We start from the raw sequence: 24468 nt of genomic DNA, 5'->3' as shown, positions 1-24468 counted from the left end.
CTTAAATTAGTCTGGCAGGAAATAGAAATCAAGTTTCCTTGATTGAATCTTGGATGATATATTCCATGAATTTTACAATTCACAAATTTTGCCTCCAGCTGAACAAAAGAATCAAGTCTTGGTTTTCTTTTTCTGTTTTTCTTTTGGTGGCTCGTCTCTCACTTTAGACTCCCTTGAAACTCCCCATTTGGTCACTTCTTAGCACTCAGTAGATATGAGTTGGATGCCTGCCTCCATCCCACGGTGTACTCGGTGCCATGGACATTGCGTTGAGGGAAAAACAGAAAAGGCACCCACCCTCCTGGAGCTTGCCAGGCTAGTGAGTGAGGTGGCTGGTAATTAAACAGTCCCCTAAATAATCCTCATCAGAGTTTATAATTAAAATTGTCTGAAGTAAATTAGTGCAGGGTGCTATGGGAGAGCAGTAAAGGGGCTCCCTGCTGGGCCAGGGAAGGCGTCCCTGAGGAAGTCACATTTGAAGCCTAAGCTTAAATAGCAATTAAATAGTCAAGGAGGGAGCAAATGTCAAAAGTTTCAAAGTGTTAATCACATTTTGTCTAACTATATCTTTGGTATAATTCTGTCCAAATTTTATATGCATCAGTATAGAAAGTTAGCCAGAAAAACTTCCCTGTAGATTCTAAATGAAAAGAAAGGCTTGAATTCATACTAATGAGAGCAGCCCCGCTTTCAGAAACGTGCTTTGTCTCAGAGGCAGGCTGTGTTCAGATGCTCGGTGCCGGTGTAGCTGGTTGGAAATGCATTCTGCTAGCTGAGCGGCTCGTTAAGTTCATGTTAGCACGTTAGCTGCTCCAGCATCTCTCCCCGACTAATTACAGATCATTGCTGCAGTAGCCTCTTTACAAAGGTTTTTCTAATGCCAAACTGTTACACAATAGAACCTAGAAAACACACGTGAGCCATGTTGCCTTCTCATGGGCATTCACTCCATCGTGGCATCATGCAGGGCACCCAGAGGTGTCTGGGGCTTGCCAGATGGAACAGAAGGCTGGGAATTAAAAAACAACAACAACAAAACCCACAACACATGTTTTCTGGCAGTGCTCTGTTGAAATGCCCCGCATGACCTTGAGCGAGCCCTGTGGCATTTCTGTCCTTTGGGTGGCTTTATCAGATGTGGGTGCTCCGTTTGCACAGAGCTGTTGGGGGAAATAACTAACAGCCAAGGAGATAGATGCTATATAAGAGCAAAATGACATAGCACACAGGCGCTAAAATGTGCTATTGGAGAAACGCCCGGGAATGTCTCCTTAGCAGCAGCTATCCTGCGGAGGGCCAGCCAGCCAGAGTAAGGACGGTTGCTGAGAACTCAGCAGCATTCCCTCAATTCGAAAAAACAGCAATGAGAACAAAACCTTTTTTTTTACAAAGTAAGAAATTACCTCCAAGCTGCATTATCTTGTCATACTAACTAGAAGTTTTCTGGCAGAACAATCCGTTTCTTTAAATGGATATGAATTCTTTCAGAAGAACAGACACAAAGCCCAGGGTCCCAATTGAGTTGTCACATGGGGCAACTTTTGACAAGCCTGTCATCTGTCCATTTTCTCTTCTGACCCATTGGCTCTCCGAGGGATCGGAGGGGAGGAGAGGATTAATGTCATTGTGCGCAGACCAGCACAGTTTCTTTAGGGAAGAAATTCCACTTGTTGAAGTTGACTGGGAAACACGAAGCACTTAGCAGGGCCTCACGATCACACGTTGCATTTATCCGCCCTGTTTTTAGTAAGACGTGCTCAGCTCATATCCTTAAATTTAGTCTTTTCTCTCCTTATGCAGTTCATCATAGCGCATTAAACATGGGGGCCGGGTGGGGGACGGGGGAGGGGACCACAGCTTTTCTCCAAATGCAGAGATAGAGCTGCTTCCGCTGCAGCTTCTGCCTCCTCCTGTCCTCGCTGTGGAGTTTAACTCCGGCTATTCCTTGCTTTACGTGTTTTTGACCGGTGGGTAGACAGCATTAGCATGGGCCACAGACTCCTGTTCTGTTATAAAGCCTGCCTTGGGGGGGGTCTACCGTGCTGTTTCGTGGGGCACACTTGCCTCGCAGGCAGCAGAGCTGAAACGGCCCTCTCACTTCCGATGTAAGCCCCCAGGGAAGGCGGAGAGGGAGGCCGTGGATTTGTGTGATTTTTAACACCTTGTCTTTCTGGCACCCAAGCTCGGGCTGCATCCTGGGAGTTGGACTTGTTCTGTCCCTCATGAGCCACAGCAGCCAAGCGGAGTCGCGAGTGCACGTGGCGGCGGCGCTCGGGAAGCTGTCTGCGTACCTCGATGACAGTGGGAGCCGGGGCAGAGCCTCCCAGGAGGTAGGAGACGGGCTCTGGGCGCCTTCCCTTCTCTGGCTTTTGTTTTCTCGTTGCTGCCTGTCTTCTTCTCACATTTTGGTGACCCTGAAATGAAATTCTTCCTCAGTTTCAACTGGGGTAAAGGGAAAATCTGAGTGGCAAGCAACCTATATTAGATCATAAGGGCTTCAAATTGTGCAGCTATTTAAATCGACTTAGACTTGAATGTGGCCTATGAGATAAGAGCCTGGAGTGAATACAAAAGCCTAAGTCAGCATCACTGGGAGGCACTTTCTAAGAAGAGCTGCAGTTTCTGGAGGGAGGGTAAATGGAGAGGTTTAGAATTAGGCCCAAGCCAATGTAACCCTAAAAGATGGCCAGGAAAAAGCTTACGAGACGGCAGATCGAAAAGGCATTTGCTTTTTTTAATGTCAGCCAGCATGAAAAATTGAGGAAATTCCCTTTGCCATGGGAAGAGCTGTTTCTCTTAGGGCGCACAGATATGCAGAATTGCGGTCCCCGTGACCCCGTCCATGAGCCCTGATGTGCTGACCCGCCCGTGGGAGGTGGGGCCCGGGGCACCCAGGTGAAGCTGCCGCCGGCCTCGGCCTGGCCGCGGGCTGTTGATGAGCGGAGCGTATAAAGGCCCTGCGCTTCCCGCTCGGCTCCTCTGCTTCCAGACCAGGGACTTGTTGAGTCTGTGAATTTCTTGGGGTCACAGAGGGTTGATGTTTTGTTCTAAGACATGCACATTTCCATTTTTAAAGCGGAGCTTGATTTAAAAGTACATATTTTTTTAAGCAAAAGGAGAAAAATTTGCAACCACCACAGAGCAATTTGGTTAATAAACGAAAGCAAGGTTTTCATAATTGAGGCATTTGACTGCTTTGTGTTTTGATTTATAAGGCCTTGGGCAAGCATTTTGGGTTTTTTTCCCCTCTCTCATGTTTTATTATCCAATTTCTACCTTAGAAACCGCTTCTTGTTTTCATGCTGTATAAACCGATGTTAGGAGGTGAACATTTCCACTTTGTCTTAAGAGTGTCTTTGTAAGGGAGGGTTTCATCATGAAAATGCAAGATAGCAGGGAAGGGGTAATTAACTCTGATTTGCAAAAATTAAGGCTCAAATAGATTGACTCGCTCAATGTTATTTAGCCAATAATTGGTCAGTTTGAAACATACACCGGAGTATTCCGTCTCTACTCCCAGCATTTTTATTTGTAATCTGTGCATTTATTCATCTGCTTGTTAAATTACCCTGCCGTGCCGTGAAGTGAGTAGCAGTACCCCTATTTCACACAATTTACCTGACCCTAAAGCCCACAGTCGTGGTCCGTTACGCTCTATTACCGCTCCTGGGGAACCTTAAGGTAGCAGTGTCTCTGTTTCCTCTGCTGTTTGGCCCTGGATCGGAGCACGTGGCAATTAGTGACATCCACTGTGCTGAAAATCCGCCTCTGCTGTTTACCGATGGTGTGTCCTCTGCCACTTGCTAGCTCTGTGTAACTGAGCCTCAGTGGCCTTATCTATAGAGGGGAAATAAGACGCCCATCTCATAATTGTTAGGAAATGTAAGTTGGGCGGTGAAACAGTGCCCGGCCTGTGGTAGGGGTATTTGAATCCAGTCCGTATCCTGGGGAGAAGCGTGACAGGATACTGGTGCCAACGAAACCTCGTTCTTTTATTTTCCCGCATGAAGAAACATTGTCCCGCTGTCTCTCCTTCTCAGGTCCTTGCCTATACCCTCAGCTGTGTGTGTACAGCAGCATTCAGTGCCGGAATTATTGAGGCTGAAGAGGCTGAAGATATTATGAACAAGCTTCGACTGCTGGTGGAGAGCAGCCAGCAGGTCAGGATGCGCGCCCTGGTTATTTCTCTGTGGGTTTCCTGCTGCTGGGCCCCGGTTTTGACTCACTCTGATGAGAGTGTGATGGGCTGCTATGCTTGCCCAGACTGAGGAACGTCTGAGTGTCCTCTCGTCTCCCAGCTGTAGCCAGCGATCACGGGTGTCTTTCTCTCTCCATATCCCCTGTGTCCTCCTATAGACCTCTTTTTGTTGTTGGTGGTGGGAGAGAGTACAAAGGCTTTTCGATATGAATACATAGAGGGCTCTGGTAAGTCAAACCTTAGCCAATTCAAGGCAAAGAATCTCACTCACGACTGAAGAGGTATAGGAAAACTTAAATGCCTATAAATTAAATACCCTCAAATGTGCCTCGGAAATATCACTCAGCCTTAACAAGGAAGGACATCCTGCGCTACAGCAGGGATGAACCTTGAGGATTTTATGCTAAGTGAAATAGGCAATCACAAAAAGACACATACTGCATGATTCTTTTAATATGAGGCACCTAGAGTAGTCAAATTCATAGAGACAGAAAGTAGAATAGTAGTTGCCAGGGGCTGTGGGGGGGAGTTATTGTTGAATGGCTACAGTTTCTGTTTATAAGATGAAAAGAGTTTTGGAGATGGGTGGTGGTGATGGTTACACAATATGGGTGTACTTAATACCACAGAATTGCATAGTTAAAAATGGTTAAGATGGTAAATTTTATGTTATATGTATTGTACCACAATTTTAAAACTTGGGAAAAAAAAATTCTGTCTGATTACACACGCTCTAGAATCTCCCCATTGCTGGTGGTAGTGGTTTGTGTTTTTAAGGTTTCTCTAAAGTCTCATTATTGGCCATAGTGGGTTATTTCAGGATTCATCGGTTTGAGCTTATACTGTTTGGTATTGTTGCTACTTTAGGATTACGTGCCCTCTCACGTACAGTAGGCTTTGCAACACCGAAATGTAGAAGTTCACACATGCAGCGCTCGGCGGGAGACTTCTTCTCTTCCTGGCTGGGTGTTGACAGCCTGTGCGTTCCACTTCCTGTCTTCACTCAGCCCCTTCTGCGAATGTGGGTCGTCTGGGCCAAGTCGCTCAGCAGTGCAGTGTCATTTCCCTCAAGCGAAGCCCTCACTGCAGCTGAATCCCTTGCAATTAGGCTGTAGTTTCTGTTGCAAACCAAAGTCTAGATTTTTAAAAATCTGCCAACCTCCAGTTTCCAGATGGCAGAAAAACTGGTCAGTGGGAAAGGGAACCCTCGAACTGCTCTTGCTGCTGTATGTAAACATTCCTGATCCGTGCTCTTCCTCCTCACTCCTTCTGTTTGTTTTTGACAGACTTCAGGTTTTGCCTTGGCGCTAGGAAACATAGTTCATGGTTTGTCTGTGTGTGGACATGGAAAAGCGGAAGACTTGGGCAACAAGCTGCTCCCTGCCTGGATCAGGACTGTCCTAGCAGAGGTAGAGGTCACCGCCTGCGTGGGGTCTTATTTTTGTATAAAGGGAAAAGGGCTCCTTAACTGGACTGGCCGTAGGTGCTGCTCAGGTATAGAGCTGAACAATGAAAGAACAGGCAACTCCAAGTGAAAAAGAAACGTGTCCTTTCCAACACTTATAATGATGCATCCTGTCAACTATGATAGTTTCTTTTGAACTGGTTATTTGGTCAGTGTTTTAACTTTAAAACAACCTTGTGGTTTTGAAAAATTAAAAAAAACAAGAAGCCACCTATGATCTAACTACTTCAACCTGTTGCTTTATTCAAGCCCGGAGTCATTTTTGGTTCAGTGACACAGGTTATTCAGGTTATTTTGACCCTACAAGTTTAGTACCATTTTGACCATTAATTTCTCTATTATATAGTACGTTTTATCGAATTCAAACCCAAGGACTGGTTCCCTCTTGACATATTCTCTGCTTTCAGGGCACTCCCACAACGCTGTGCTTGGCAGCTCTCCACGGCATGGTGGCCTTGGTAGGCTCTGAAGGGGCTGTGACGCAGGTAAAAAGAAAGAAGAAATCTGAATGTGTACATAGCCACAGCAAGAGCAGGAAACCTAACATCTCAGTATGCTAAGGACAGAATATACGCTCATCGTAATGGGTACACTGGGCTTTGCAGTGACTTGATGTAAGGGAAATTGTTCTTTTTAAAGAAAAAAATGTTTGTGTTGATTTGAGAGAGAGAAAGGAAGAGGGAGAAACATCGATGAGAGAGAAACATCCATCAGCTGCCTCCTGCATGCCCCCTACTGGGGATCGAGCCCGCAACCCCGGGCATGTGCCCCAATCAGGAATGGAACGGGCACCTCTTGGTGCATGGCACGATACTTAACCAACTGAGCCACACCAGCCAGGGTGGAAAATTGTTCTTTTCTGGGAACTCTTAGTGTAGAGATTTTTCCCCCCTTATTTTAGTTGGTTTGTAGGAATTTAGTCAACTTATGTACTTGCCACAAAGTTTTGAATCCTAAGAAATTTCAGAAATCATTCATAAGTGATTGAATCCTAAGAAATTTCAGAAATCATTCATAAGAAAATCCATTTTGCATCTGCAATGTTTATTGGTATCTAAGTAAATTTTTTCCACTTTAAAATGTTTTTCATAGTGGACACATATATGTGTAAGTTTCTAAGTAATTCTTAGGACTTCCTTTGTTTTATACAGCACAGGTTTATTAAGTGATTGCCACATGCCACCCTGAACTGGTGCAAGGAAATCAATGATCAGTAAAGCATGGGCCCTGCTCTCAAGGAGCTCACAGTTTTTGTTTTTGAATTATAAGGACATTATGATAAATTACTTCATGGTTTAGAAGATGATAGCTCATACACTGGGAATATCGTTATATATATATTTTTTGGGAGATGTTGGAGTGGATATTTTTTGTTTTTCTTTCAGCTGAAGTCAGAAGCCATCCAGACCTCTCATTTTCAAGCGAGACTTAATGAAGTCATTAGAACCTTAACACAGGTGGGAAGAGGAATTTAAAACCCTTCAGTGGGAAAGCAGATACTCCCCTTTTTGCCTTTTTTCTCTTTCTTGATAGAAACTGTTTCACTTAGAAAATGAGGAAGTTTCTGGTTGCTGATGGTGAGTTTAGGGGGCATTTGAGAGTGGTTTGTAGCCCTGCATTTGCTGACAAACATGCACTCCTCTAAAAAAAAAAAAGAAAAAAAGAAAACTGGCATTTTGAGTTAACTTAAGTTGGCATTATTTTCCCTTAAAAACTAAAACCTGACCCTGCCAGGAATGTCAGGCCCTGAGGACATGGAGAAATGGACGGTGACCAGAGGGCAGGGCAGATACCTGAGTAGCATGGTCAAGTGGCACCAGCTCAGATGTCACCGATAAAAGTTTTTGGGTAAATCATTGTCAGCGTTATCCTTGGCTGAAGAATGAACATATTTATGTGCTGAGAAGTGATTTTATAACTTGATATTTTTATTTTTTTTAAATGATTATGTTCATTGCATAAAATTTGAAGGTATAGACATAGTGGAAGAGCTGAAAAAATATCGCAGGTGGTCCTCCCAGCCTGAAGCAACTGCTTCTACTGTCTGGTCATATTTCTTTTCAAGCATTCATTATTTTCTTTGTATAGTTGGTATTCTTACTGCACATAGACCTTTGTATTCTAGTCTTTTCAGTTAGCATAATTTTCTTGTAAAATATTGGTGATTGTAACACCTGAAGAAGTTTTAGAAAGTCATACTTTTGAAAGCAAGCAGAAATTTCTGAACAGAAAAGAAACTGTCTTTTTCATGTATGAATATGAATATTTTCAAAAAAAAACTACTTAAACTTAAGTTGCTATAACTTGGGAGAGAAAAATCTATAATTGAAACTATTTTAAGTGTTTGTTATGAATGACCAAATAGTAATTGAAAATTATTTAAAGAAGGAAACAAAATAATATCTACTTCCATTTTTAGAGGTATTTTAATCTTAACTATCACCTCTTTTTACATTTTGGATTTTCTTTTCCCATTCATTGAAAATTCCTTTGAGACCAATCTGACTGAGTGATACCTGAGACAAGCACTAATATGTTCTTCTTATCATCAGTTGATTGATTGATTGATTGATTGATTCATTCATTCATTCATTCATTCGGCAACACTTGTTCATCACCTATATGTCCCAGATTTAGTAAACTAGACAGGTGATATTGCATCTTGTAGAACTTCTCATTACCAGACAAGCCACCACCTCATAAAAGATTAGTGACTTTCTGTGAGTAGCCTTTTATTGAATGGAGTTTGGATCATGTCCCATCACTGAACTGTTACATTTTTATCCATAGGTCATCAGTGTGTCTGGGGTGATAGGTCTTCAGTCCAATGCAATCTGGCTTCTAGGACATCTTCATCTGTCTACTCTGTCCTCAAATCAAAGCAGAACCTCTGGTAAGATTAGAGCCATCGGACACTGGAGCTGAAAGGAGGGATTGCTGACTCAAGGCTATATGCACTCTGTTAAGAGCATTAATCTCCACAACAACCCCAAGTAATGGGTATGGGTATTACCATCCCCATTTTACATCAGAAGAGGTGGGCTGTGGCAAGGCTTTCTGACCTACCAGGGTCATGACGCAGTTAGTGGTGGACACCAGTTTGAGCTCAGCTCTGTTGGGCTCCAAAGCCCATGCTCTTTTCCCTCTTTTTGTCTCCCTCAGAAAAGAGTTTAGACATTGAGTCTAACCCCATATTTTACAGATGAAGAACCTGAGACTCGGAAAGATTACATAAGCCACACACACAATTGTTTTCGTGACAAATTCAGGGGAAAAAAAGAAGTAGGTCGTTGAAAGCTTGGAACAGACTTCTTTTTATTTTACTAGATGTAATAATCATAGTTGTATACTACCCGTATTTCATTAAAAGTCTCTTCATATATGGCTGGAGTTTTTCCGGCCCCTGATTTTGAGAAAATAATGGGGTAAGTACATTGAAAGTTGTGCATCTCATTGGCTAGGACTGAAATCCTAGACCTTAATGTAACAAGGCTTTTTCTATTTCCAGCTTTTTGATAACAAGCAATAAGAAATATTTGCAATTCCCACATGCTTAATTTATGTTTGTACTTGAAGATTTTCTGGGGAGGCATCACTCTAACATACTGGGACCTGTATGTCCTCCTTGCTGCTGATAGAATTTTGATCCACTGGCTCTCTTGGACCCAGGCCAGAGGGGTTAGGTACCAAAGATTCCTCATTAAAACCTAGTTCCACATATCCCCTGACAGGTAGTGTATGGAGAGAATTACCATGAACACGGGCCCCTGTAATTACTGTCTCCCTCACTTTCAATCACCCCGTAGCTACAGAAATAGGACATTATTCCGCAGCATTCCCAACATAATGAACTTGAGACAGCTGGCAGCTGTCATATTAAAATGGTGAAAAGAAAAAAAACTTAGTCATCGGAGGAAACCCTTGGTAATGCTAGTTTGGAAGGGCAGTGCTCTCACAATTTCCTGGTAAAATAGCATGTTTGTGTCAGGCTTTTGCTTTTTACATTGACTGTTTTTTTAAGAGTAGTTTATTGATTTTTAGAAAGGAAGGGAGAGAAGCACCCATGTGAGAATGCAACATCAGTTGGCTGCCTCCTGCACAGTCCCCGCCCGGGATCGAGCGTGCAACCTGGGCATGTGCCCTGACCAGGAATCGAACAGGCAGCCTTTCAGTACCCAGGACGACGCCCAACCAGCTGAGCCACACCGGCCAGGGCTGCACAGGCTTTTAAACGTGGCCTATGTGGTCTGGCCCACATATATTCAGGCCAGGTCACAGTGAATCATCCTACACTCAGGTTCTTTGAAACAAAACGATTGTATGTCTGGAAAAGTACAGCTATTTGTTTCTGATGGAATTTTCCAACTGAGCCAGTTATCGCAGTAAAACCCATCTCACGAAGCAATTATCGGGGGAAAAGGACCTAGGAGACCCCCAGGACTTGGCTGGCATCACTGTCGCTGTTTCGGGTCAGCAGCAGCTGGTTATTTGTCCACGTTGGTCCCTGAGAGTCCCTGCCTTATGAAGTAGGTGACTGGTTGCTGTTAATGCTGACTGTTATATTTCATGGTTCACATACCCCATTCAGGATTTCCTGAAGCAGCTCCCAGAACGGTGGTCTCAGCCTGGAAGCCGACAGACACCTACCTTGCGGACACTAAAGAGGTCACAGGATTGGGGGCTCATTGATGTGACAGGGTGGAAAGGATTTGTTTTAACCGCTTCAGTAAATATTCTTCCTCTGTGGTTTCCACCCTCTACTAGGTTTACTGCCACGTTAGATAGCTCGCATCGCCTACACGATGACTTCAAGGCCAGTCGCTTTAATAGAATTAGTTGCAGCCACAGAGTATTGTGCTGAGATTAATGGCATAAACATCTCCGGTTTGTCTCTAGGTTGATATGCAGCCTGAGATCATTCTCTTTCCTTCATTAGTCCGCCAAGTTCATTGGTTAATTTGATAATTTTCTGTCTCCACAGTTCCTACTGACTACAGCTACTTGCCTGAAAGCAGTTTTATTAGAGCAGCCATTGATTTCTTCATTACGGGGGGAAAAAAAGGCAAGTAAACACATTTCTTAAGTTTTATCATGCCCTGAGCATGCCTCTGTAAAATTAAATAACACAAATCTGAAGGGGTGAATATTTTCCTCTGCTTAGAGCGTCTTTGCGATAGAGATGGCCAGGCCCAACTGCAATAAGTGGTACATAAAACATACACACTGTGTAGTCTCTTGGAATCACCGTGTCTGACCTGGTGGGGGGCGGGGAGCCTCTGTGAAGACTTTAATCTTCATTTGGCCATTTCAAAAGTATAAGCACAGGTTACTTTTCTTGTCAGTTTCAAGTGAGTGTGACCTAGAAAAAGGAAACAGGCCTGGGTGCAGCTTGTGTTTCAGGACCTGACTCACAAGTAGGTCTTCACCCTGAACCTTGTATGATCACCCTGTGTTGTTGGAATCACTGGCTCTGGGTTTTATTTTTAGCTTATGTTTTCTCTCTGCGAATATTCGTCCCCTCGTGATTCATTCTTTCACGCTGTCACCCACATTAGAGCACAAGCCATCTGAGCACAGAGATTGAGTGCCTTTTGTTTTAACTGGAGCTGGAAGAATGCTATCCAAGTTATTAAATAAATACTCTTCAATGATACACATGCTATTCAGCGCTGTGAGGAGAAAATGGATTCGAATCTGAACTGTCCCAGCTCAGGAACCAGTTTCATTCATATAATAATCTTTCATTGGTATTTGCTAGTTCCATTCTTCCGTGGGCTGGTTCGGTCAGTCTGGGCAAAACCAGTGCCTGTATTATAAGGCCATCCCAATTTTAAGTGGCCGGGGGGGGGGGGGCGGGGGACGGCGGGGGACAACGACACATTTTTGAACAAATGGAAATGAAGGAATCTGAAAGAGGCAAGTTTGGTTAATGAAGGTTGTGGAAGAATAAAATGTTACCATTGAAAGGGACATTAAAGGTCACGTCATCTGTTTCCCCACTGGGTGCAGTAATCCTGGAGTTTCCAGATTATAAGCTGCCTTCACAGCTTGGAGATGAATTCCTTTGGTTTCTGGAGCCCTAGAAATTGTGCCGTTATCTGAGGGTCGTGACTTAGCAAGATCTGCTTGCACATGTCCTCGGTGACAGCTGATACCGTGTATGGTTATGTCAGTGTTGTATGCGATATATTTATACATGAGCATGTCATGTATTACACATATTGTGGAGTTCATTGTTTAAAGTGCCATAACTCAAGTCTATTTAAAGTAGATATTATAATCAAGGTGTCTTTAGTAAGAAATTAAATTTTTACTAAAGGAGCATCAAAAATTTCCATGGCTGGGATAATTCTGGGGATAGATATTTTTGTCAGTTTTTTGTTAGATTGCTCCCTGCTATCCTATAAAAATTTTAAGTGGTGATAATGTGAGATAATTTCCATGAGGCAAAGTATAAGAATTCTTAAGGTCAAATGAAAGATAGACTCTTTTCTAGTGAATAAAATGTCAGTTAGCTTCCCAGATCCATATTTCTTGGCGGAAATGAATATCCTCTGAAGCCTGTGGGAAATTCTTTGTTGAATGTAACATTTTTGTGATGACGCAGTCGTGGCACAACAAGGAATGTCTGCTCTGAGCCAGAGAGATCAGGGAGCCGGCATCGGTGACGTCATGTGCGGTCTTCCTGACCGCTGTTTTAAAACAGATAAATGAAGTATGAAAAAGCGCCCTCTTACCGATCAGATGGTTGGCGTTTTCAGGTTGTGGGAGAGGGCTGCCTTCTTGTCAGGTTTGCTGACTAGATTCAAGGGGAACTCTATTCAGCCTTGCACATTACTAATGATGACCCCAGAGGAGTGGGGGCCGTGGGAGGCTGACCTCAGTCTCCGAAGCCCATTTACAAAAACAAAACCAGACCCTGCTCTCGGGGCTAAATGGGATGGCCAAACGCGGAGGTGTGCATGCAAACGAGTGTTTTCTTCTTCAATATGCTCAGCTCATTTGAATTTTAATAACTCCCTTCTGAAGCAGCTTTTGAGTTTAAATGTCCGGATGTCACTCACCAGAGCCCAGTGGAGCTGCTGATAGGAAGGATGACAACTTTGGTGAGCTCTTTTGAGGAAGAAATGGCTTTAGAGGATAAAAATCATGCTTGTCACAGGCAGACGAGAGCAGGCTGTGGGGAGAGCGTGGCTCCATTGCCTCTGCGTGCCATTCACTGACTCACAAGAGGAAGACGAGTGGGATGAGTGATCCCTGTGCCACACTCAGGCCGGGAGCTTGGGCATCATGATCTCAATTTTAGGCTATCAAGTGAGATGGCAAATCTGTTCACCTGCTTTCTAATGCTTAGGGCTCTTCTTACTTACTCCTGTGATAGAACATACAAAATGTTCATAGTGTCCTGCATGTTCATAGCAGACCTACATTTTAAAACCATACCAAATAGATGAAATCCCTTCTGGTTGGTAAAGACTTCAATTAATAGTTTTCAATATAACTTTTTTTTGCTATACTCTAACATTCTCTTTTCTTCTGTAATAGCACTGGCATTCTTCTAACAGATGTATTTTCCCTTAATATTTGTCATTATCTATTCCTGTGGACATTTCTTGACTATGGTAGGCTTAAGATTTATTTGTCATTTAATTCTTCCTATCTTGGAATTATTTTTCCCCCTTAAGAGCATTTAAATTTTGACTCTTATTTTTCTTCTTTTCTATTCATTTATTCTTTTTTTCTGACTTCTGATCTTTGTTTTTTTTAATCTCATAGCATATTCAGATTTCAAGATTTTATTTTCTTAAAACATTTAAAATGTATTGTAAGTTCTTGATAATAGTAACCATTTACTTTTGGTGCTAACATTAGGTACTTATACCTAACAATTTAGGATTTTTTAAAATTTTTTTGTTGATTTCAGAGAAAGGAAGGGAGAGGGCGAGGGGGAGAGAGATAGAAACATCAATGATGAGAGAGTCATTGATCAGCTGCCTCCTGCATGCCCCCTGCTGGGAATCGAGCCCGCAACCCGGGCATGTGCCCTGACTGGGAATCCAGCCTCCATCTCCTGGATCCTAGGTCATTGCTCAACCACTGAGTCACACTGGCCGGGTGCCATTTCTCTATTTTTCATTTAAAATATTTCTATTATAGAAAAGATAATATTTCTATTATCTTTTTATTCAAAAACAATTAAGAACTTTGTTTTTTTGTTTTTTTTTTCCTTTTTATTGAATTTGTTGGGGTGACACTGGGTTAACAAAATTTATACAGGTTTCAGGTGCACAGTACTACAACATAACACATCATCTGTACACTGTACTGTGTGTTCACCACTCCAAATCAAGGAGAATATCTTAAATTTTTTTTAAATTGATTTTAGTAAGAGAGGAAGAGGGATAGGAGACAGAAGGAAACAGAGAGAGACAGAAAGAGAAAGATCGGTTTGTTGTTCCACCTAGTTATGAATTCATTGGTTGATTCTTGTATGTGTCCTGACAGGATCAAACCCACAGCCTTGGCTCATTGGGGCGATGCTCCAACTGACTGAACTACCTGGCGAGGGCCAAAGAGGACATCTTTATACATGCAGTTTTCCCTCTTTTGCATATAACTTTCCTTAGGATAAATTCTCAGCAGCTTATTAGTGGGCAAGGGTCTGAGGATTTGTTAACTATAGGGGTGGCATGGCCTCATTGCTCTTTAGAAGTATTGTGCCAGGTTTCAGTACCCCAGCCCTGTGTGAAGATGCAGAGCAGTGGATCATAGCGGCTAAAAGCATAGGAGGCGGGCTGCCTGGTTCAGCCCCACTTCTGCCACCCGTTGGCTATGCAGCTTCAGACAAGCTGCTTCAGGCTCTAAGCCTCCATTGCGTCTGTAAAGTGGAGAAAATCTTTATAGAGTCCTTGTAAGGATTATGAGTTTATAAGTTACTTTATGTAATAGTGCTTAGAAAACAAAGAATAAACCCTTTCTAGTTATTACAAAGCACACCCACATATAGATAAATGACTACAGTAAAAACCAATCAGGTATAGAATGATACCTGAAGACTTTAATTTGCATTTCATTGCCAGAAGGAATAAACACTGTTGCATGTATTTACTATTCGGGAGGTTGTTTATTTTTTATTTAAATGTTAGACAGTTCTTTTTAAATGTACCTTTTTTCTTTTACTTTTTATTTTGAAATAATTTTAAACTTCAAAACAGTGAAAATAGCCACATAACTGCTCTTTTCCTTTCACGGGATATTCTATTCAGCTTTCGCTGACAGTCCAGATGATGGTAAGGTACATAAAAAGAATCTTGAATGTCACACAGTGCTTATTACATCTCCTCAGTCTCCTTCAGCCTGGAACAGTCCCTCAGTTCTTTGACTTTCATGACTTGGACATGTTTTGAAATTAGAAGCGAGGTATTTTATAGACCAGTCTTCTGTTTGGGTTTGCCTGGTGTTCCTCACAAGAGAGTCGGGTCGATCATCTTTGGCAGAAATACCATGGACCTGAAGCTCTGTTCTCCTCACTGAATCCCCTCAGTTGCCACATGGTGTCTGTCGCCCTCCACTGGTGATGTCAACTTGGACCACATGAGGTGATACCTTCTGGTGTCTCCACTATAAAGTTTCTCTCTTCCCCTTATCATCAGTCAGTATTCTGTGTGGAGGTGCTTTGAGGCTTTATAAACATCCCATTTGTTATCCTACTTTTACCCCTTAGTTTTAATATTCATTAATGCTCTCTTCCCTGAATTATTACTATAATCTTTGCCAAAAGGTGATTCTCAAAATTCTATTATTCCATTTACAGTTAGTAAGCATTATGCTGTAAGGAAATGCTGCTCCCTCCACTTCTCCCTCTCTCTCTCTCGGTATGGACTACTAAATTCCTTTTTTATTTCATTATTTATTCAATTGTTTTGATTCTCAAATTGTTCCAGATTAGATTAGTAAGAGCCTCTTTAAGTTGGCTCTTGGGTTTTTTGACAGGACCCTGTCCTTTGAAATTCTTTCTTTCTTTGTGGCACAAGATGTTCTAGGCGCATCTTGTAAGCATCCTCAGTCCTGGGATAGCCGGAAAGTTCAGCTTCTTCTTGGTGCAGACTGATCTGGCACAAATTATACAGACAATCGCTGTTGCCAATTAGGAAATTCTCTCTCTCCTCCTCTGTTTCCCCCCTTCCTCTCTCTCATGTCTGTATTTATTTCTATATCTCTATGTCTATCTATCAATCACAAATTTACAGTCTCCAATTACAATTCAACACCACAGGGTTCACTCTGCCTTTCCCTCTTTCCATATTTGTAAATCTCTTTTCTGGCAGTGAGAAACCTGGCACTCGTTATTCTCAATATATTTGCTCATTTTCTGAGTCCCCCTAAATGTCATCGATCCCGTCTCCACGGGCCACAGCTGCCTCCTGCCTCCTGCTCTCAGGTCCTGTCTCCAGCTCTCAGGTCCTGTCTCCAGCGGGCAGCCACCTTGCTTGGCAGTCTTCCTGGTGCTAAGGGGCCCAGGGATGTTTTTGTTTCTGGTAACTCTGAGTGTGGATGAAGTACTTGGTCTTAAGACAGAACATCCTGCCAACTCTTAGTGTGTGATTGAGGTGTCGGCATCATCAGCTGGTTGCAATGACTGTCGGGACTGTAGAGGGGTTTCTGGCAGGGGCCGAGCTCCTCCTGGTCCCACCAGTGCAGTGCGCCAGGCTGTATCGCCTCTGCCCGCTTCCTGAGGACTTTGTCTGGGAAATATCTACCCATCCTTTTCATCTTGGTTTAAACATGCTTTTTTCCTTGAGGGGAGAGGGGAGTCCCCGATGGCCCCAGATTAGTTTAGATTTCTGATGTGATACCTTTCTATATGTTTTCCATGCTAGTTTCTGTATGTGTAATGGTTTGCTTTCTATTTATGGTTCTTTGTTTAAAGTCTGTCTTTGGCATTAGATTGTCATTTCCTCAAGGGCAGGAAGAACATCTGTGTTTTATCCTAAATGCTTAGAGACGAGGACTTGGCACGCCATAGTTTTCAAATATTTGTGCTGATCTACAGCTTTAGGCAATTTTTGGGAACAGATGATTCTAAGCTAAGTTGCTCCTGAATAGCTCTGAAGATGGAGAAAGTAAAGACATGTCCACACTATACAGCGCCGTGCTGGCGATGGGAATGTGTGTGTCCCCGCCGCCATCCTGCTCGTTGCCAGGCTGTTACCATGGGGCTGGCGCCCGTGCACTGCGGCACCGCGATCTGGAGCCTGTGTAGCCAGAGCATGTGTGAAGTGGGCCCGGTCGTAATGCGTTGTGTTTGGATATACCATTTATAGTGGGCTTCTCCGAAGCTGTCAACTGGATGAGAGACTTAAAGCAACTTTGTGTCTGGATTTTTAAACATCTGGATCCTTTTAACAAGCGCTGTTAGGTCTCCTCAGTCCCAGATCCGTTTGTTGTTTATAAAGCGTTTCAGTATTTCCTTTTATCTAAGGCACCTGTTCGAAAGGCAAACGCTGTAATAAGGGAGCTGACGGTTCCCGTTACTGAGATTTGGGTTCTTGTGTCCAATGCTAAAGGAGCCATGTGACCTGACTCTCCCCGGGCTTGGGGACTCCCTCTCTTCCCTGACAGCGCCCCAAATGCACAGAACTGTCCAGGATTGTCTTCGTTCCTAACGGTTACTATAGTTCCTTTCATTCCAGTGAGGGTCAGAATTAGTTCCCCGCAAGTATAGTGGAAAATTCTGTGTGAATCTATTTGTGCTGTTCAGTACTGACTCTCTGCCCTTACAAGTGGAAGATTTATTGTGTTATAGTACTTTCTTGATTTTCAGCCCTGTGCTCCCTTTTACAAGTTCTCCTTGTTTCTGACCCTTGGTTATATATCAGATCAATTCTAAAGAACATAGAAGCAATATGAAAAGTGTACAGTAAAATGCAGTTATAGGTGGAGTTCTGTTGTCCTGTCAGGGGAGAGCTCATTGTCTAAGTAATAAAACATCTGGAAAATGGTCATATTTCACATGGGCCCTGGTCTGAGAGGGCAGGTTGAACGTCTTTCCTGATTCCCTTGGTCCTCTGGAAACTGTAAAAATTTTATAGTAAATTCTGTAGAAGACCTGGAGTGAAATTCTATGCAATTTTGAAATCACTTGATCTTAGAAAAAATTTAATAGAAATCTGCTTAAAAATGAATGATATCCAATATAGAATTGTAGTCAAGTCCTTAATAGGAGAAATAAAAGTAATTCTATGCACAGATATTTACCCTACTGACTGCCAGTTCATCAGGCCATTTTTATGAATCATGAGCTAAAAGCACCCTTCAAAAAGAGCTGAATTTTTGCTTGCTTTTTTGTGAAATCAGACTCCAATTTGCAGCCAATGTTGTCTATGGACAGTTGCCACATGTGTATAATCAGTATGGAGTTATGTGGATAGCCAACCATTGAATTCCTATCACTGCTGTTTTATTTTTACTGCACCTGAGTTTTCCACATCTGTGTGTCCTCTCTTGGAATATCAGCTCCGTGAGGAGAGTGATTTATTCTGTTTTGTTCAACTCTGTCTCCACTGTTTGAAACAGTGCCTGATACCTAATAGATACTCAATTACTGGTTGAATGAATGAATGTGTTTATGAATATATTTACTTTTATGTCAGAAATTCTTCTCCTTGTAATAGCAGTGGTTAATGTTTCTGCTAATATAATTCCCTAATAATATTTCTGCTGTCCTAGTATTACGTCTCAAGATGGAATCGAAATAAAACTTCCATTACTGGTAACACAGACTAGAAAAGTAGCAGGTGTGCCCAGCTTTTAACATTTTCAAAAAGCAAGAAGTGTTTGTTGGAGGTGAGAGAAACATCACGGGAAGGCACACAGCTCGTTTTACTTTCCCAGGTTGGCAGAGGCAAAGGTAAGGAGGTAGGGTAAGGAGCTAAGAAAACATGCTGGTTTTTGAGATAGCTCTAGTGGGAAATATGATACTGAAACATCAGAGAAAGGCCTGGGTTCAAAGTATGGATTTACTAGTCATCAGCAGTGCATGTAAGTAGTGTGTGAAACAGAGAGGGAATGAGCTCCAGCTGTGAGACCCCTCCAAGGAACAACACAGGTTTAGGGAAGCATTTGTTTAAAGAACAAGGGCATGATACAGTTTAGACAGAAAAGTATGGAAAGAAAGACACACACACACACACACACACACACACAAAAGGCCCTTGGCATTTAGATAGCAATTAGAAACCTTTGCAAGTACACTTCAAGTGGAGTAGCGGGGTCAGTAACTAGATAGCAAGTGTGTTAGGGTATTTTTTACTACAGAAAGCACAACTCACTTCATCTGACTCAAAAGTAAAGGTGTTTATTGCAAGGATTCCTAGCTTTCCCAGAAATCTAAGGGCAGAAACTGGACTCCAGGCCAAGAGTACCAGGAGCAGGAAGCTTCAGGCACCAAGACTTTATCTCTCTTTCCCTCTGCCTGTCTTTCTGTGGCTGCAGATGATCAGTTTTTCCCATGGATTCTGCTTTTCTCACCACTGACTGCTTCATCCCTCCCTATGCTTCTTGTGCTTAAAAAAAAAAAAAAAATACTGTGCTAAAATACACATAACATAAAATTGACCATTTTAAAGTGTACAATTCAGTGGCATTTAGTGTGTGTACAGTGTGGCGCAGCCATCACTACTATCTAGTTCCGGAACTTTTTTATCACCCCAAAAGGAAACCTTGTGCCCATTGAGCAGTTGCTCCCCATTTCCCCCGGCAGATATCACAATAAAGCGAGTCACACAAGTGTTTAGTTTCTCAGTGAATGTAAAAGTTATGTTTACACTATATTGTAGTCTATTAAGTGTGCAATAGCATTATGTCTAAAAAAACGTCTATATACCCTAATTTAAAATACTTTATTGCTTTAAAAAAAAAATACTAAGCATTATGAGCCTTTAGCGAGTGGTCATCTTTTTCCTGCTGGAGGGTCCTGCCTCAGCGTTGATGAAAGTGCAATTACCTGTGAAGTACAGTGGAGCAGAGCACAATAAAATGAGGTATACCTGTATTTGTCGGTCTCCAAATTGGGGGCAGCAGTTTGCCCTGTGTCCTTGCCTTTTTAGGGATCCCAGAAGAGTGTTGATTTATCAGTCCATTCAGCTTTTTATGTGTTACAACAGAGTGGGGACTCCCAGGCTCCTTACATGCAGAACTAGAAACCCAAAGTCTCTCCTTTATAAAAAATAAAAGTTTTTAATTATAAAAAGCACATAACATCAAATTTATCACCTTAACCATTTTTAAGTATACAGTTCAGCAGTGTTAAGTTGTGAAACCAATCTCCAGAGCTTTTTCATCTTGTAAAACTGAAACACTAAAGAACGTTGTAAACAAACAAGCAGAACAGAGACAGACTCATAGATACGGAGCGGACTGATGGTTGCCAGAGGGGAACTGTTGGGGGCTGGGTGGAAGGTGAAGGGATCGAGAAGGACAGCTGGTGGTTACAAAGCAGTGACGGGCATGTGAAGTACAGCAAGGGGAATATAGTCAATAATATTGTAATAACTTTCTATGGTACCATACAAATAACTTTGTATGTGATTGTCCAACCACTTTGCTGTACATCTGAGACTAATAAAAATAATATTGAAAATAAACTGTAATTGGGAAAAAAAAAAGGTCTTAAACAATACCTATTCTTTCTCCCTCACCCTCACCCCTGGTAATAACCATTCTACTTTCTGTTTCTATTTGATTACTTTAGATAGCTGATTTAAGTGGAATCACACAGCATTTGTCTTGTGACTAGCTTATTTCACTTAGTGTAGTGTCCTCAAGGTTTATCCATGTTGTAACATATGACAGTATTTCTTTTTTATTTTTATTTTCATTTTAAATATATCTTTATTGATTTCAGAGAGAGGAAAGGAGAAGGAGTGAGAAAGAGATAGAAACATCAATGATGAGAGAGTCACTGATCAAGCCCGCCACCCAGGCATGTGCCCTGACCGGGAATCGAACCCCGATCGCCTGGATCCCAGGTGGATGCTCAACCGCTGAGCCACGCCTGGCCGGGCTCTTTTTTATTTTTAAGGTTCAATACTATTCCGTTGTGTGTACATATCACATTTTGTTTACCCACTCATCTGTCTATCGAACATTTGGGTTGCTTCCATCTGCTGGCTATTGTGAATAGTACTGTTGTAAACATGGTGTACAGATATTTCTTCAGGACTCTACTTTCAGTTCCTTTCAACATATACCCAAAGCGGGATTGCTGGGTCATGTGGTACTTCTATTTTGAATTTTTTGAGGAGCTATCATACTGTTTCCCATAGCAATTCTATCATTTTGCAGTCCCACCAGCAGTACAAAAGGGTTCTAATTTCTCCACATACTCACCAACACTAATTTATTTTTCTTTTTTTTTTATAGTATCCATCCTGATGGGTGTAATATCTCATTGTTTTGATTTGCATTTCTCTCATGATTAGTGATGTTGGGCATCTTTTCATATCCTTGTTTGCCATTTGTGTATCATCTTTGGAGAAATGTCTATGCAAGTTCCCTGCCCATTTTTATATTTCTTCTTTCCCCTAAACTTCTCCTTTCTCCAACATTTTTTTTCATTTTATTGACACTCTCTACGTCTGCTTTCCCAATTTTCCAGCCTCTGAGTTCTGCTTGTCCTGCTGTCCCTGTACCGGCTTCTTTTTCCTGTGCTGCTCCTTCCTGCAGCTGGTTTTCCTTTGCTGACTCTGTCTCCATTGCTCCTTCATTGTCAGCATTTGCTGACTCAGTTACTTTTCTCCCGATTTGCCTCTACTTCTTTTCAGGTGCTTCTCTGGTCTGTGGCTGTTTTTCCTTTTGCTGGCTCTATCCTCACTTATGTTTTCCCCCTTTTCAGTGTCTCCTGATTCTGCTGCCTTTTCTGCCTCTGCTTCTCCTTTTTCTGTGCTGCTCCTTTCTCTGTGCTTCTCCTTTCTGCAGCTGGTTTCCTTTCACTGACTCTGTCCCACTTCTCCTTTCCCCTCAGTCTCCTGATTCTGCTGCCTTTTCTGCCTCTGCTTCTCCTTCTCCTTTTTCTGTGCTGCTCCTTTCTCTGTGCTTCTCCTTTCTGCAGCTGGTTTCCTTTTGTGGACTCTGTCCCACTTCTGCTTTCCCCTCAGTCTCCTGATTCTGCTTCCTTTTCTGCCTCTGCTTCTCCTTTCTCTGTGCTTCTCCTTTCTGCAGCTGGTTTCCTTTTGTGGACTCTGTCCCACTTCTGCTTTCCCCTCAGTCTCCTGATTCTGCTTCCTTTTCTGCCTCTGCGTCTCCTTTCTCTGTGCTTCTCCTTTCTGCAGCTGGTTTCCTTTTGTGGACTCTGTCCCACTTCTGCTTTCCCCTCAGTCTCCTGATTCTGCTTCCTTTTCTGCCTCTGCTTCTCCTTTCTCTGTGCTTCTCGTTTCTGCAGCTGGTTTCCTCTTGCTGACTCTGTCCTACTTCTCCTTTCCCCTCAGTCTCCTGATTCTGCTGCCTTTCTGCTGCTTTTCTGCCTCTGCTTCTCCTTTTTCTGTGCTGCTCCTTTCTCTGTGCTTCTCGTTTCTGCAGCTGGTTTCCTTTTGCTGACTCTGTCCTACTTCTCCTTTCCCCTCAGTCTCCTGATTCTGCTGCCTTTCTGCTGCTTTTCTGCCTCTGCTTCTCCTTTTTCTGTGCTGCTCCTTTCTCTGTGCTGCTCCTTTCTCTGTGCTTTTCGTTTCTGCAGCTGGTTTCCTTTTGCTGACTCTGTCCTACTTCTCCTTTCCCCTCAGTCTCCTGATTCTGCTGCCTTTCTGCTGCTTTTCTGCCTCTGCGTCTCCTTTCCCTGTGCTGCTCCTTTCTGCAGCTGGTTTCCTTTTGTGGACTCTGTCCCACTTCTCCTTTCTCCTTTCTCCTCAGTCTCCTGATTCTGCTGCCTTTTCTGCCTCTGCTTCTCCTTTCTCTGTGCTTCTTTCTGCAGCTGGTTTCCTTTTGTGGACTCTGTCCCACTTCTGCTTTCCCCTCAGTGTCTGCTGATTCTGCAGCTCTTTCTAGTAATTCTGACCCTGCTTTCACTTTTCCTAGTGATGCTTTTTGCCAATTCTGCTCTCTTTCTGCTGACGCTGGTTTCCCTTCTCCTGCTTATGTTCCTCCTGCTACTTGTGCTTCTCCTTCTTGGTTCTGTGTTTCTATACATCATTTCTGACCTCCTTGTAACCTCACTTTTACATGACCCTTAATGGCTACCCCAGTCCTGACTGCACCTTATGGCTTCACTTACAACCATTCCATGTCTCATTTTTTTTCAATTTCAATTTACTCCCCCACCTGAATAAGAAGAATATCATATTAAGTCATGCCTCTGTGTCATAGATAGCTGGTTAACCTATGGATTAGCTGTTACCTTAAATGCTCACCTCTGGAGCAGTAAGCCATGCACAGGCCGAGGAGAACCGTGAATCACGTGGTACAGAACATGCCCATTTAGGGCCACAGGGACTGAAGGTAACCCGTAGTCCTTAAAAGGAGATGCGCCTGAGCCAGCCGTAATTGTCTCCTTTTCTGGAAGTGAACTGAACAGTGAGCAAGTGGTGAGGCAATACTGTAGAGAAAGTTACGCTTTTAAAAAAGATGGGTGGAAAGCCATGAGAAAGCATGGAAGACAGCTAAGTATTTATATTTAATATTCCTGCCCAGACAGGAGGGGAAGACTGAAGACAAATAAGAGAGAGAACAGAGGGAGCAAGGTTTCATAGTAAATGGGGTTGAGATCAGGAGCACAGGATTGAAGGACAGACCAGGATGGAAGATGCAGTGCCGACCCCTTTGGGACGAGAAGAGCCAGGAGGGAACGCTGCCTTCTGCACTCTCCTGATGCCTCGAAGTTCTCTTACTGTTTCCTCTCTCTTGCAGGCCCCGAGTCGGTGCCTCCCTCCCTTCTCAAGGTGGCGATGAAACCCATAGTGGCGGGTGGCGAGAGCTACCAGTACCCGCCCGTGAACTGGGCTGCGCTGCTGTCTCCGCTCATGAGGCTCAACTTCGGTAAATATCAAGGGTTTTAGGTCTCCAGGCTCTGATTTGAGGGCGTGACCTGAGTAGGAAGGTGGACCCTGTGTCACGGAGGCGCTGACTAGGTGGACCTTCGGGCTTCTGAGATTGGACTTCGTGGATGGGTTGCTTTCCCTGGTCTGATGACTAGCTGAGGGTGAGGAGGAGGGTGAAGGCTCAGGCAGACGCAGAGAGATGCCCGCTCAGCCCGCTCCCGGGAGGCGTGCGTGCGGCTGGGCATGTGCTGCGGGCACCGGGAAGCCGGCCGGCTGGTCCTCAGCCTGCGCTTCCAGAGGCCTAGGTTTAGCCCAGGGGCGCTGTGACATTTTCTGTTGCTGCTGTAGCATTTCCACAGACTCAGTGGCTTGAACCACCACAAGTTTACTTATTTATCTTATAGTTCTGTAGCTCACAAGTGCAACATGATTCTCTCTGGGCTGAGGATGGGGTATCGGCAGAACAGCATTATTTCCTAGATGCTTTAGGGGGGTGTTGTGGTTTGAACTCCCCTCGCCCCCCAGAGGTCGTATGTTGAAATCCTAACCTCTGGTAGGATGGAATTAGGAGGTGGGGCCTTTGAGAAGTGACTAGGTCATGAAGGTGGAGCCCTCAGGAAAGGGATTAGTGCTCCCAAAAAAGAGGCCCCCCGGAGCTCCCAGCCCTTCCACTATGTGAGAAATCGGCAGCCTGCGTCTCAAACAAGGATCCTCACCAGAACCTGACCAGGCAGGCCGGCACCCTGATCGTGGAATTCCAGCCTCTGGAACTGTGA

The 24468-nt window shown here is 43.3% G+C and overlaps 1 protein-coding gene across 2 annotated transcripts in view; it reads left to right on the top strand.

Moving 5' to 3' along the window:
• The window catches only part of FOCAD (focadhesin), a 256025-nt gene that overhangs the window by 212343 nt on the left and 19214 nt on the right, over positions 1–24468 (top strand). For both annotated transcript variants that reach the window (XM_087822637.1, XM_087822638.1), the window contains 8 exons: positions 2183–2330; positions 4041–4160; positions 5485–5607; positions 6071–6148; positions 7049–7120; positions 8454–8556; positions 10645–10725; positions 23562–23690. In XM_087822637.1, coding sequence (XP_087678763.1) covers positions 2183–2330; positions 4041–4160; positions 5485–5607; positions 6071–6148; positions 7049–7120; positions 8454–8556; positions 10645–10725; positions 23562–23690 — 854 coding nt within the window. The remainder of the gene's footprint in view (positions 1–2182; positions 2331–4040; positions 4161–5484; positions 5608–6070; positions 6149–7048; positions 7121–8453; positions 8557–10644; positions 10726–23561; positions 23691–24468) is intronic.

Source organism: Miniopterus natalensis, chromosome 12 (assembly GCF_054644295.1).
Source record: "Miniopterus natalensis isolate mMinNat1 chromosome 12, mMinNat1.hap1, whole genome shotgun sequence".
Lineage (NCBI taxonomy): Eukaryota > Metazoa > Chordata > Mammalia > Chiroptera > Miniopteridae > Miniopterus > Miniopterus natalensis.
Note: the sequence above shows the minus strand (reverse complement) of the source record. Positions and strands in the feature narration are given on the sequence as shown.